The sequence below is a fragment of the Schistocerca nitens genome, chromosome 6 (assembly GCF_023898315.1).
Source record: "Schistocerca nitens isolate TAMUIC-IGC-003100 chromosome 6, iqSchNite1.1, whole genome shotgun sequence".
Classification (NCBI taxonomy): Eukaryota; Metazoa; Arthropoda; class Insecta; order Orthoptera; family Acrididae; genus Schistocerca; species Schistocerca nitens.
In genome coordinates, this window is record NC_064619.1 from 331,736,204 (window position 1) to 331,750,706 (window position 14,503).

General features: G+C 44.5%; 1 protein-coding gene across 1 annotated transcript in view; it reads left to right on the top strand.

The window, feature by feature from the left end:
* Window positions 1-14,503, top strand: part of LOC126263347 (band 4.1-like protein 4A) — a 691,823-nt gene that overhangs the window by 594,262 nt on the left and 83,058 nt on the right. The window contains exon 8 of the mRNA XM_049960435.1: window positions 3,349-3,436. Coding sequence (XP_049816392.1) covers window positions 3,349-3,436 — 88 coding nt within the window. The remainder of the gene's footprint in view (window positions 1-3,348; window positions 3,437-14,503) is intronic.

Consider the following 14,503-nt stretch of genomic DNA (forward strand, 5'->3'; position numbering starts at 1 on the left):
CAGAGAATCTGGCAGTGTCGGTACAAAGCTTGCTATCGCTACATTTGTCCGCACTGCAGCACTACATCTGAAAACAACATAGAAGTTACAGAGGTGGATCTGCCAGAAGTACCTCTATAGGTTATTTAACAAGATAGTGACACAAGGCTTCTCTATTACCAGCCAAACGCAGTAACAGAATGCTTTTTGTTATACAGTCGTTTGCAAACGCACAGACTTCTATTAAACATCAAGAATTAGCGTTATTGATGCATTAGAAATTTTCTAGCATACACAGCATGTACTGCCGCATTTCGACACTGCTGCTGCTGCTGCTTCTCCTCGACAAGCGAACTCGGATTCACGATACGTACTTACGAAGCAGTCTGCGTAGGCCGCCACGCTGGCAGTTGTGCTGCGCGGGTTGCGAGAGTAAGAGGCGCGGGCAACAGGGGATCTTTCTTGTTTGTTCAGACGTGGTATTTTCTGAGCCAACACCGCTGCGACCAGAATCAACATTTCTCCTAACGGCCTACTAAAACTCGTGTTCGCTACGGCTGAGTGATGTATTCACTGAGCGTTTATAATAACATACGACCATGAGCCGTGTCAGCAACGGTGGCGCCGCTGTTTTGAATAAGCCCCAATTGTGCCTCACTGCACTGAATAGGTTTCATCACATGCGTTTCTTTTGCTGACGCATTGCTTTTATTAAGTGATTATTTTCGTTCTTAAAAGTGAGTGTCCTGATTTTAAAAGTAATAATAAATGATATAAGTTTTATGTTAAACTACCGGCGGTCTCTTGTCTGTAGAAATATCTATCTTCCTAAAGGCTCGGTGGTGCACATCTTTTCCTTTCTTGTGCTGATCCCTAGGTAATTAATACAATCAACATGAAATGTTTTGCACGTTCTTGTCTTTCCTTTCCATTTTTCCCTCTACTACTCATTGCAACACCAACTAACTCTTGATGATATTGTGCGTATATGGTACATACCTGTCCCTATTTCTGATAAAGTTCTTCACTGTTGGCTTTTTCCGTCGTCTTTTCTTTTTATCACTTTTTCATTTCATACTTTATGTGTCCATTTAATTTTTTAAATTTATCTATAATGACACCAAATATTCCCAGCTTCTTCTTTCCCGGATTTGTGATGGTTCATCTTTCTTTCCATCCAATGCCGTGCTCCGGAGGTACTCTTTAAAAACTTCTCCCTCAACTTCATATAAATGTCTGATATCAGTTTTTTTTACTTATTCTAGCCAGAAACAAATAAAGTACATAGTAATTACCATTGGTTCAAATGGCTCTGAGCACTATGCGACTTTACTTCTGAGGTCATCAGTCGCCTAGAACTTAGAACTAATTAAACCTAACTAACCTAAGGACATCACACACATCCATGCCCGAGGCAGGATTCGAACCTGCGACCGTAGCGGTCGCTCGGCTCCAGACTGTAGCGCCTAGAACCGCACGGCCACTCCGGCCGGCAGTAATTACCATTGAAAGAAATGAAAGAAAGAATTATCAAGTTACACTACTATTGACCAAACTTAAGTAACTTAAGTTGTACTAGATGTCACGAGCAGAAGCTCTTCTTCTACGCAAGATGCAGTGCATAGTTGAGGCTGAAGATTACCCATCGATGTTCCAACTCCAGACGAAGAAGCCTGAAAGACCGCACGATTCAATTCTGTCATCAGATGAGAGGGTTATCGAAAGGAGAGGCCGGCTACAGTTATTTCCGAATCAAGAAATCCACATTTGTTTTCTAGCCGTAACCGCTGTTCTTTGCAAGACTAAAGTGATACAGGGCGAACTTCTGGATCTCAACCTCGGGGCTGCTGGAAAATGCCCGTATAGTAGATGGTTTTCCTGATGAGCCTGATGTGTTCTCTCAGCACTGGAGGATACTTAATGAGGAATATCTGGTTGCGCTATGCCTGCTGGTACAGTAGTGGCGTAGGTTTCAAACAACCAATAATGAGTCTACACTTTTCCTTTAGCGCCTTGCCAAGCATGTTTCGTGGGTAGATTTGTATCAGGCTGGCCATGTTAGTCGTACCAATGCTGCACTAATCAACGTATCTAGTGACCTGAAGTATGCCACTGGTAACCGTGAGGCCATGATACTGACACTGATACAATTCAGCGAAGCAATGGATATCAACTTTGACCTAATGCCTAGACAAAAGCTACAACTAAAATTTCGAAATTCCCAGGTTTGTCTGAAGAGTGCTGTACATTTTCGGCACCATGTAACCGAAAATCAAACATAATATTTACTTGATCATTTAAAAAACATGTTTTGAAATTGTTTCAGAATGTAAAATGAAAACGTCATCTCAATTAAACGAATGTTTTACGTTAATCGCCCTACAAAGATGAATCAACGTACTACTGCTTAATGATTAAAATTTTCAAACAAAATGAAGTTGTCGCTATATTTTGTGCCCCAAAATATGTTTTTTGCTTTGTAGCCACTTTGAAAGTACTTCTTTGCAATTTGCAGTGACACAACTCAAAATAAACGCTGTTCTAATTAGGTCGCCAGATTAAGACTGACATCCAAAATACGCTACAAGATTGCACCCTAAATAATCAAACGAAAATATATGTTTGAAACTAACCAGCTTATTACATTTCTTGGTTGATATAACCTTCAGAAGATAATTTGCTACCTATGCTATTTTTGATGATTATAATCATTTTAATATGTATTTTGTACTACAAATTTTGTTTTCTGTAGTTCTAAGTTGCTAAACGAAAACTGATTTGCTGTGTGACGTATTTGCAATCTTCATGAGATTTACATTTTTTGTCACTGCAAAGAGCTCCATTTTATAATGAAACTTACTTCTTGTGTTTCTGATTATTCATAGGATATATAATTTTGTTGTTTATTCAAGTTCTACAGAGATATCATAGGTATTCTATTAAGTGCACTGATGTTATCTGCAACAAAATATGAAAAATGATAAAACTAAGACTTCTGTGACAACGTGAGACAGTAAGCAATAACATGTTACAAGAGATAGTTACTGAAAAGTCACAAGTGGTTCAGTATTGGTGTGCCGCAAAGGCTCTACAAAAATTAATTTCCATTATATGATAAATCTAATCTTTTACTGAATTCACACAGATGAAAACAAATTACATTTCTAACTATGTTTTTGGGGGCTTTAATTAAATGTAATCCTTCATCATATACCTACAAGCTAATTAAGAGACGCAATGTTTTTGAAGGCAGATAATTTCCTTTACAAAACATGTTCCTGCATTGTCTAAACTGTTTTGAATATTCTTCACAAAACATAGCAACATTACCGGCAGTTCCGACGGTAATCTGTTTGTTTCCGCTTGCAGAGGTCAGCTACCAGCAGTGGCGGAACTGAACTACCTGGACAAAGTGAAGTGGCTGGAGATGTACGGCGTAGACTTGCATCCTGTGCTGGTAAGTAACTTTTCCCCATATTAAACACCGTTCTCGGGCAAACAAAATGGCAGCCTTCTTACAGCATTTGAATACAGCCTTCCAGTCTACAACAAACAGCTGCTTTCTCTAATATCTCACTGACAGAATTATTTCTTAGAAGCCTCCCTTGCTGTTCCCTAACACCATCTTTCCCCATATTAAAACCCACCCATCTACTCACTCACACACACGTTTCTTGGGGAATGGTAGCCCATTCTTCGCGGAGTTCTGCATTGAGGACAGGTATCGATGTCGGTCGGTGAGGCCTCGTACAAAGTCGGCGTTCCGAATCGTCCCAAAGATGTTCTGTATGATTCAGGTCAGGACTCTGTGCAGGCCAGTCCATTACAGGGATGTTATTGTCCTGTAACCACTGCGCCACAGGCCGTGCATTATGAACAGCTGTTCGATCGTGTTGAAAGATGCAGTCGCCATCCCCGAATTGCTCTTCGACAGTGGGAAGCAAGAAGGTGCTTAAAACATCAATTTAGGCCTGTACTGTGATAGTGCCACGCAAAACAACAAGGGGTGCAAGCCCCCTCCATGAAAAACACGACCACACCATAACACGACAGCCTCGGAATTTTACTGTTGGCACTGCACACGCTGGCAGATGACGTTTACTGGACATTCGCCATACCCGCACCCTGACATCGGGTCGCCACATTGTGTACCGTGATTCGTCACTCTACACAACGTTTTTCCACCTTAGAGTCGTCCAATGTTTACGCTCCTTACACCAAGCGAGGCGTCGTTTGCCATTTACGGGCGTGATGTGTGGCTTATGAGCAGCTGGTCGACCATGAAATCCAAGTATTCTCACCTCCTGCCTAACTCTTATAGTACTTGCAGTGGATACTGATGCAGTTTGGAATTCCTGTGTGATGGTCTGGATAGATGTCTGCCTATTACATATTACGACCATCTTCAACTGTCGGCGGTCTCTGTCAGTCAAGTGACACCCAATCACCTGACCACGTTCGAAGCCCGTGAGTTCTGCGAAGCGATCCATTCTGCTCTCTCACGATGTTAATGACTGCTGAGGTCGCTGATATGGAGTACCTGGCAGTAGGTAGCAGCACAATGCGCTTAATACAAAAAACGTATGTTTTCGGGCGTGTCCGGATACTTTTGATAACATAGTGTATAGCTTGCATTGTTGCAAGATGTGAACTATAAGAGTAGCATCTACTATAAACACAAAACAAAGCGACATTTAACGTTTTGAACGTTATTCAGTGATAGAGAAATAGTCAAATCTCCGGTGATAAATTTCCTCTCTTGGCCAGTTTAGCTAATTGTACGTACATGGAGGGAATGATCAGAGAAGTACCTAGCAGCAGTCTATATCATGGAGCTTGTAGCAATGTGTGTCCTGGTCAAACCGTTCTGTAGGGGGGCACATACATGTGACTGACAAGCTTGAATTCCTTGTCTCACCAACAGAATTATTTCTTAGCAACTTGCCTTACTGTGCCCTCTCACCCTCTCTCCCCACAATAAGAACACACACACAAAATTCCATGTTCCTTCGAGTCATCAGTTTGTCACCTGCCTTTGACATGGGCGTTGTAGTACCCTCGTTTCTGTAGAGCAACAAGGAACCTTGGATTGGGTCCATTTGACTTAACACATCCTATCGCAAGGTGTCCAAAGTATTACGTTTAGGCGGGGTATGTCTGCTTAGGACAGTATTGTCTGGTGAAACAGCTCTCTTTCCACGTGTCTCCGTCTGGGTAGAGTTTCCTCGAATACACAGAAACCCCCGAAAAAGTAACTTAAAGTGTCGGTCATTGGCCTGCAGTGTAGCGCTAGATCATCCTGTGAGGGGCCTTTTATACGACGCACTTGTGTTTAGAAACTGATAGCAGAATTAAAGATCACAGAGATTAATATTTAGATACCTACCACCTTCGACTTTTACTTGCCTTCATTCTACTAATCTACACCTCCCTTTCCCCTCGTCTTTCCCACATCCCTACCTCCAAAAAATAAGATCCCTAGACAGATACCATTAGATCTAGCCGGCTGCCAGCTGTAAAGTACCAGCTTAAACGTATATTTCCATCGAATGTACGATGTCTGTTTAAGAAGTTAAGGTATTTTTGTAATTTAGCATGTCGTTATAGCCCAATTAGCGTGATTTTCTAGTTGTTCTGTTGGTAACCATGTCTGAAAACTGTTTTACAGTATTAGCCATATCGCATATTTATTCTGCTGAGCCGGCCGGAGTGGCCGTGCGGTTCTAGGCGCTACAGTCTGGAGCCGAGCGACCGTTACGGTCGCAGGTTCGAATCTTGCCTCGGGCATGGATGTGTGTTATGTCCTTAGGTTAGTTAGGTTTAATTAGTTCTAAGTTCTAGGCGACTAATGACCTCAGAAGTTAAGTCGCATAGTGCTCAGAGCCATTTGAACCATTTGAGCCATATTCCGCTGACAGCTGTCAAAAAGGGTACATGTTTTATTGTAGCATAAGCGATTCTTTATTTTGTATAAAAATGGATTAGAGAATTTGCATGAAATGTTGTTTTAAGAATAGAATGAAGTGCAGGAAAGTTTTAGAAATGTTAAATACTGCTATTATGAGTAAATCAATCTGCTTCGAAGAAGGAGGTGAAAACGTTAAGAATGACGAGTGCCCTAGCACATCATCAACCAATGAAAAAGTGAAAGATGCTATTATGAAAGATCCTCGAATCCCCTTTAGAGAAGTCGCTGATGATGCTGGCGTATCAGTTGGCACATGGAATTTTTTGGGTATGAAACGTGTGACGGCAAAATTTGTTCAAAAATTGTTGATTTCTAGCAAAACCAGTAGCGAGTGCAAATCGCTCAAGAGTCACTAGAGGAAGTCAAGAACGAAAACAAGAACTGCTGAAACGTGTCATAACAGCTGATGGAAGTCGATATGACGTGTAGATATGACGTGTAGATTAAGGTTCAGTCGTGTCATGGAAGCATTCCGCATCGCCAAGGCCAGAAGAAGCTCCACAAGGCCGCTCGAATGTGAAAGTTACGCAAACTGTGTCATTAGGTTTTGTCCGTGTAATGCACCATGAGTTCTTCCCATAAGGTCGAAAGGTCAATGAGGAGTGGTACTTAAAATTTCAATGCTGTCTGCATGGAGAATTCGAAAAAATCCCGGATTTGTGGCGAAACGCTTCTTAGCTTTTGCACCGCTTTGTATGTTATTGCTTGTTCGTGAATCTTTGCCGAAAAACAATATTGTAATGATACCTCGACTTCCATATTCGGCAGATATGGTTCAATTCGACTTTTTTCTGTTCGCGAAAGTAAAGAAAACTTTACACAGGCGTCGTCTGACAATCAGAGGTGAGATTAAAAACGCACTGCTGAGAAAGCTAGGAGCTTTCGCAAAGGTAATATTCCAGAGCAGTTTCGGAGATTGGAAAAAGCTCTGGCATAAGTGTATAATACATAATAGGGATTATTTTGAAGGGAATAGCGTTCATGTAGACGAATAAACAAATAAATTGCAGAAACTTCTTAGACTCACCTTGTATAGATATAGTAAAGCCACTAGTTTGCGTCTGACACTTCCTTGAAACAAGAGTGTGATAATAGCAAATTCAAATTACGTCCCCTTCTGATTTTGTAGCGTTTCGCTATATTGTGGAAACCCGTGTGTATCTGTAAACCCCTCGAAGATTTGATAGGATTCAAATGGTTCAAATGGCTCTGAGCACTATGGAACTTAACATCTGTGGTCATCAGTCCCCTAGATCTTAGAACTACTTAAACCTAACTAACCTAAGGACATCACACACATCCATGCCCGAAGCAGGATTCTAACCTGCGACCGTAGCGGTCGCGCGGTTGCAGACTGAAGGGCCTAGAACCGCACGGCCACACCGGCCGGCATTTGATAGGACACGCGACGCAAAGCGTCCATATCCGAATGTATATAGGGTATATTTTTTCCTCCCTCTGAACCGCTGGGCCCGTGCCGGCGAGAACGCGTGCCGTGGTCGGTGTGGCCTGGCGTGGCGTGGTGTGGCGTGGGCGTTCCTTACGGCCCGCACGCGGCAGGCTTCCTCATCAGGCATCAGCCGACCAGCGCCCTTCGCTCAAAGGAGCTGAGCTGCCTCTTAGCTCTCCTGGCCTTTGCGAGGTTAGTTCCGAGCGGTCCTCCTGCAGATCAAATGGAGCCGCCAAGTGCCGGCGGCGGGGAAGGGAGGGCAGGGGAATCCAAGGAGCACGAGGGGCAGCGAGAGCTGGGCCACGTAAACCGACTCGACTGGCAAAGAACATCTGAGGTGCCACGCAAAGGACCGCTGAATCCCAGCGGCTGCGTGCGACCAGTCTGCTGTGGAGCCTGAGACAGTTCATAGCCACAGCGAGTCGCAACAGGACGCCCAAAGACCCTTGCAACAGAGCATACTAATGAGTAAATTCTTTTCGTCTTTTCAAATCCACGAACACTGACTGTGACAAAACTTTATAAACATAGCAAGAAATTACTAATTTGGATATCTGTGTTGAACCAAGAATTCATAACTAAATCCTGCTACAATGAAGTAAAATATGTTCATTCATTACCTTAAATCTCAATCTCCTCAAAATAGTACCTATCTTAGTAAATGTCTCATTTAATGCATCATGATAATATTCCATTTGTAATAATAATATCTTCCATCAGATCAATAAAATAATTCCTAAGAGCACAATGTTGTGCGTCCTTCCCGTTCAGTCTCATTGCCAGGACATCCCACTACAACTCCCTTCTCCTCTTCTCACGATCAACACGTAACACCTGCTTATCTTCGCACTGTGTCTGACGAGACTGTTCGACATAACAAAACAATACAAAAATTACATGCGCGTCCTAAGGCATCCAAAAACAAGAAAATTACCATTAAAATTATATATACACACACACCTTTCACTAGATGTATCGTGTGAAAGATGGACAACATATGTGAACTGTGAGGTGCATGCTTCCCTTGTGACAGCCTGTCACCTGATCCAAAACGGATCCTGCACCGTGACGTTTCACCGCGATATTTTCAATGACGGAACGTGGCGATCTAAAACCTTTCAGAGGAGCTACTCTCGAGTAGCTGCCGACTAACAAATTGCCTGATCAAAAGTCTCTCGACACGTATCACTATACATTAATAGTGGATGTATCCACCTTTGCCTTTGGAGGAATGGCAGCCTGTCCCTCCGCACGATCCAGAACCAGAGATGATGTTGGACGATAGGGTCTGGAGCGAAGTCGATGTTTCGACTCACCCCAAAGGCGTTCCATTGGGCACAGGTATGGACGTTGTGCAGATTCATTTCAGGAGTGTCATTGTCCACAAACCACTACCTCACAGGTGCTACTGTATGACAGGGTGCATTGTCATGATGATACAAACTATCATCGTCTCCAAACTCTTCTATAAGCAGTACAGAATGGTGTACAATGTGTTCGCATCCTTCTGCATTTAGCATTTTCTTAACAACAGCCTAACTACGAAGAACTCCCACCTACCGTAACACCACCTCCTCCGTAGTTCCCTGCTGGCACTACACGCAACGAGCGTTAATATTATCCAGGCATTCGCCAAATCCAAACCCTTCCATAGGACTTTTGCAGGGGCGTGATTCATCACTCCAAATCACTCGTTTCTAGTCATCCAATGTCCAGCAGCGTCGTTCTTTGGCCCAACTTCAGCACTGTTTAGCACTGACTATACACATTTGAGTCTTATGAAAAATTGCTGACCGCTGTATCACATTCTTTTTAACTCCCTACGGGCAGTCTCTGTGCTAGCTCGACCGCCGATTTGGAATGCATGAGAGTTTCCTTCCGTTGGTTTTACACTATGCTGTACAACCACCGTCCGCAACGCTCAGCGATCCCTGTCCGTGGCAGCATTTAGTTATGATTTCTTGGTTCAACACAGATATCCAAATTAGTAATTTCTTGCTATGTTTATAAAGTTTTGTGACAGTCAGTGTTCATGGATTTGAAAAGACGAAAAGAATTTACTCATTAGTATGCTCTGTTGCAAGGGTCTTGGGGCGTCCTGTTGCGACTCGCTGTGGCTATGAACTGTCTCAGACCCCACAGCAGACTGGCCGCACGCAGCCGCTGGCAATCCGCGGTCGTTTGCGTGGCACCTTTGATGTTCTTTGCCAGTCGAGTCGGTTTACGTGGCCCAGGCCTGACTGGTCTTGGTTTAGCTGTGGTTGTTCCTTAGCGTTTCCTCTTCACAGTCAAATCACGAAAAGTCGACTTGGGATAGTTTAGAAGGTTTGAAATGTTCGTGATGAATTCGTTACTCAAGCGACTTCCAATGAATCCATCTTGACGCGGTGCCCCATTGCAGACTGCTAACGAAGGACGAGCAAATGGACTAGGTGCCCAGATATGTGAGTGGCTCGAAGACTTCTTAAATAGTAAAACCCAGTATATTTTCCTCGACGGCGAGCGTTAGCAGTGACACTGCTGTCGTGAGGAGTCTGCCAGGGAAGTGTGACAGGAGGACTATTGTTTTCTATGTAGATAAATGATCTGGCGGACAAGGGTGAACTGCAATCGGTGGTTGTTTCTACATCTACATCTACATTTCTACTCCGCAAGCCACCCAACGGTGTGTGGCGGAGGGCACTTTACGTGCCACTGTCATTACCTCCCTTTCCTGTTCCAGTCGCATATGGTTCGCGGGAAGAACGACTGCCGGAAAGCCTCCATGCAAGCTCGAATCTATCTAATTTTACATTCGTGATCTCCTCGGGAGGTATAAGTAGGGGGAAGCAATATATTCGATACCTCATTCCGAAACGCACCCACTCGAAACCTGGACAGCAAGCTACACCGCGATGCAGAGCGCCTCTATTGCAGAGTCTGCCACTTGAGTTTGCTAAACATCTCCGTAACGCTATCACACTTACCAAATAACCCTGTGACGAACCGCGCCGCTCTTCTTTAGATCTTCTCTATCTCCTCTGTCAACCCGACCTGGTACGGATCCCACACTGACATGCAATACTCAAGTATAGGTTGAACGAGTGTTTTGTAAGCCACCTCCTGTGGCTGTGTTCCTGATGATGCTGTGGTGTACGGTAAGATATCGACGTTGAGTGACTGTTGAAGGATATAGGATGGTTTAGGCAAATTTTCTAGTTGGTGTGATGAATGGCAGGCAGCTTTAAATGTAGAAAAATGTAAGTTAATGCGGATGAGTAAGAAAAATAAACCCCTAATGTTAAAGCATTTTTAGTGTGCTGCTTGACACAGTCACGTCATTTAAATCTTTGGGCGTAATGTTGCAAAGCGATACGAAATGTAAGGAGCATGTAAGGATTGTGGTACGGAAGGCGAATGGTGGACTGCGGCTTGTTGTTGTTGTTGTCTTCAGTCCTGAGACTCTTTGATGCAGCTCTCCATGCTACTCTATCCTGTGCAAGTTTCATCATCTCCCAGTACCCACTGCAACCTACATGCTTCTAAATCTGTTTAGTGTATTCATCTCTTGGTCTCCCTCTACGATTTTTACCCTCCACGCTGCCCTCCAATACTAAATTGGTGATCCCTTGATGCCTCAGAACATGTCCTACCAACCGATCCCTTCTTCTAGTCAAGTTGTGCCACAAACTCCTCTCCTCCCCATTTCTATTCACTACCTCCTCACTAGTTATATGATCTACCCATCTAATCTTCAGCATTCTTCTGTAGCACCAGATTTCGAAAGCATCTGTTCTCTTCTTGTCCAAACTAGCTACCGTCCATGTTTCACTTCCATACATGGCTACACTCCATACAAATACTTTCAGAAACGACTTCCTGACACTTAAATCTATACTCGATGTTAACAAATTTCTCTTCTTCAGAAACGCTTTCCTTTCCATTGCCAGTCTACATTTTATATCCTCTCTACTTCGACCATCATCAGTTATTTTGCTCCCCAAATAGCAAAACTCCTTTACTACTTTAAGTGTCTCATTTCCTAATCTAATTCCCTCAGCATCACCCGACTTAATTCGACTACATTCCATTATCCTCGTTTTGCTTTTGTTGATGTTCATCTTATATCCTCCTTTGAAGACACTGTCCATTCCGTTCAACTGCTCTTCCAAGTCCTTTGCTGTCTCTGACAGAATTACGATGTCATCGGCGAACCTCAAAGTTTTTATTTCTTCTCCATGGATTTTAATACCTACTCCGAATTTTTCTTTTCTTTCCTTCACTGCTTGCTCAATATACAGATTGAATAACATTGGGGAGAGGCTACAACCCTGTCTCACTCCCTTCCCAACCACTGCTTCCCTCTCATGCCCCTCGACTCTTATAACTGCCATCTGGTTTCTGTACAGATTGTAAATAGCCCTTCGCTCCCTGTATTTTACCCCTGCCACCTTCAGAATTTGAAAGAGAGAATTCCAGTCAAATTGTCAAAAGCTTTCTCTAAGTCTACAAATGCTAGAAACGTAGGTTTGCCTTTCCTTAATCTAGCTTCTAAGATAAGTCGGAGGGTCAGTATTGCCTCACGTGTTCCAATATTTCTACGGAATCCAAACTGATCTTCCCCGAGGTCGGCTTCTACCAGTTTCTCCATTCGTCTGTAAAGGATTCGCGTTAGTATTTTGCAGCTGTCACTTATTAAACTGATAGTTCGGTAATTTTCACATCTGTCAGCACCTGCTTTCTTTGGGATTGGAATTATTATATTCTTCTTGAAGTGTGAGGGTATTTCGCCTGTCTCATACACGTTGCTCACCAGATGGTAGAGTTTTGTCAGGACTGGCTCTCCCAAGGCCATCGGTAGTTCTAATGGAATGTTGTGGTTCTCTTTTCTCCAAAGGTCTCTTTAATTTTCCTGTAGGCAGTATCTATCTTACCCCCAGTGATATAAGCCTCTGCGGTTTATTGCAGAATTTTGGGAAAGTGTCGTTCATTTGTAAAGAAGGCGGCACATAGAGCGGTAGTGCGACCTTGAGTAGGCGTACTAGCTCGAATATTTGGGATCCGCAGCAGATTGGATAAAAGAAGTAAGGCGCGTTGGTTCGAAAACACGCAAGTGTTACGGAGATGCTTCGGGAACTGAAATGGGAATCCCTGGCAGGAAGGCGATGTTGTTTTCGAGGAACACTACTGAGAAAATTTAGTGCCGGCATTTGTAACCGACAGCAGAACAATTCTACTGCCACAAATACACATTTCGCGCAAGGACTACAAAGATAAGATACGAGAACTTAGGGTTTATACGAAGGTATATCGACAGTCGTTTACCCCTCGCTCTGTTTGCGAGTGGAACAGGAAAGGAAATGACTAGTAGTGGCACAGGGTAGCCTCCGCCACATATCGTACTTTGGCTTGTGGAGTTTTTATGTAGATGTAGATATAGAGTGAGAGTCCACGTTCGAAGTCACTGAGCTCTCCTGAGGAGACATTCTGCTATTGTTGCTTCTCTAATGACAGCACAGTACCCTCCGCCTCCTTTTATACTGGCGGGCCCTCCCTCTCGTGACATCTAGCGGTCAATTCCGCATTACGTAGGAGTGTCCAGATACTTTTGTCAGATAGTGTATGCTGAAGTCGGATGACATCGATTTTGCCGCAACTTATGGCCTCTGCTTGACAGTATCGCGACCGAGCCGGTGGATCCAAAAAGAGGCGACGAGGCTAGCAGGTACCTAGCCCGAACGCGATAGCCGCGGTTGTGCGCGGAGGAGAGAGAGACGCTGACCGGGGCCGGCTCAGCGTGTTCTTGAATAATGCACGCCGCTGACCGCGCCTGACAAATTGAGGCCGCCCTGCTGCCGCCGCTGCCGCCGTGGCGCGATTTATGCTCGTGACGTGGGGCGGGGGGCGCGCCGGCGAGGGACCGGCGGCGCTGGGCGCGAGCGCGGAGCGGCGGCCGGGGCGCGACTCGGCCGATGCGTATCGCCGCTGCAAGAAGCTGCCGGCTGCCGGCAGCCGGCGCGCCATTAATCCGCCCGACGCCGGGCTTTTTGCTCGGCCACACCCCGCACCTGTGCTGTGCCGCAGATAAATCCACTTCTCACCAGCCTCTCCACGCGCACAATGCCGTCGCCGAGCGCGCGTCTCAGGCACGCTGCCAAATATCTCCCACCCCCTTTTGCAGAATGACGCATATTTCTCTTTCGAAGATGTACACCAAAAAGAGATGCGGTGGCAATGGTACCATTCACCTTACATCGGGCGGTTATAATTAAATTGCAGATACTCACGGAGGTAAGTATCGTACGCCAACGAAACTTGGTAGATATTCTAATACGTTAATGCTTAATTGATTTACGCTGGCACAAAATTAGTTCCAATTTTGGGCCACCAGTTGCAAATTTGGCGCTTTACAGCATCTCGCCGAAGTCTCTGATGCTCATATTTAACAAATTTTGTAAGTAGCGTTTAATAATAAAATCAGCACTACGCCTTCTCCCCTTTTTGACCTTTTCTACCCGTGTCCCATTTCTAATGCATTACATATGGAAACATTCACACGTCTATCGTCCATTCACAGTGTCACATTTGCGCCTGGTCGTCAAAACTGAAATTATTTTCCACCGTAAACCGGTTCCGCATTAACGCTTTAGAATATCTGCCACGTTTCGCTGCGATACGACAATTGCACCCCACACTGGACCTCTAAGAGTAGCTGAACTTCAGAATGAGATTTTCACTCTGCAGCGGAGTGTGCGCTGATGTGAAACTTACTGGCAGATTAAAACTGTGTGCCGGACCGAGACTCGAACTCGGGACCTTTGCCGTTCGCGGGCAAGTGCTCTAACATCTGAGCTACCCAATCACGATTCACGACCCGTCCTCACAGCTTTACTTCTGCCAGTACCTGGTCTCCTACCTTACAAACTTTACAGAAGCTCTCCTGCGAACCTTGCAGAACTAGCACTCCTGAAAGAAATGATACTGCGGAGACATGGCTTAGCCACAGCCTGGGGGATGCTTCCAGAATGAGATTTTCACTCTGCAGCGGAGTGTGCGCTGATATGAAAGTGAGGACGGGTCGTGAGTCGTGCTTGGGTAGCTCAGATGGTAGAGCACTTGCCCGCAAA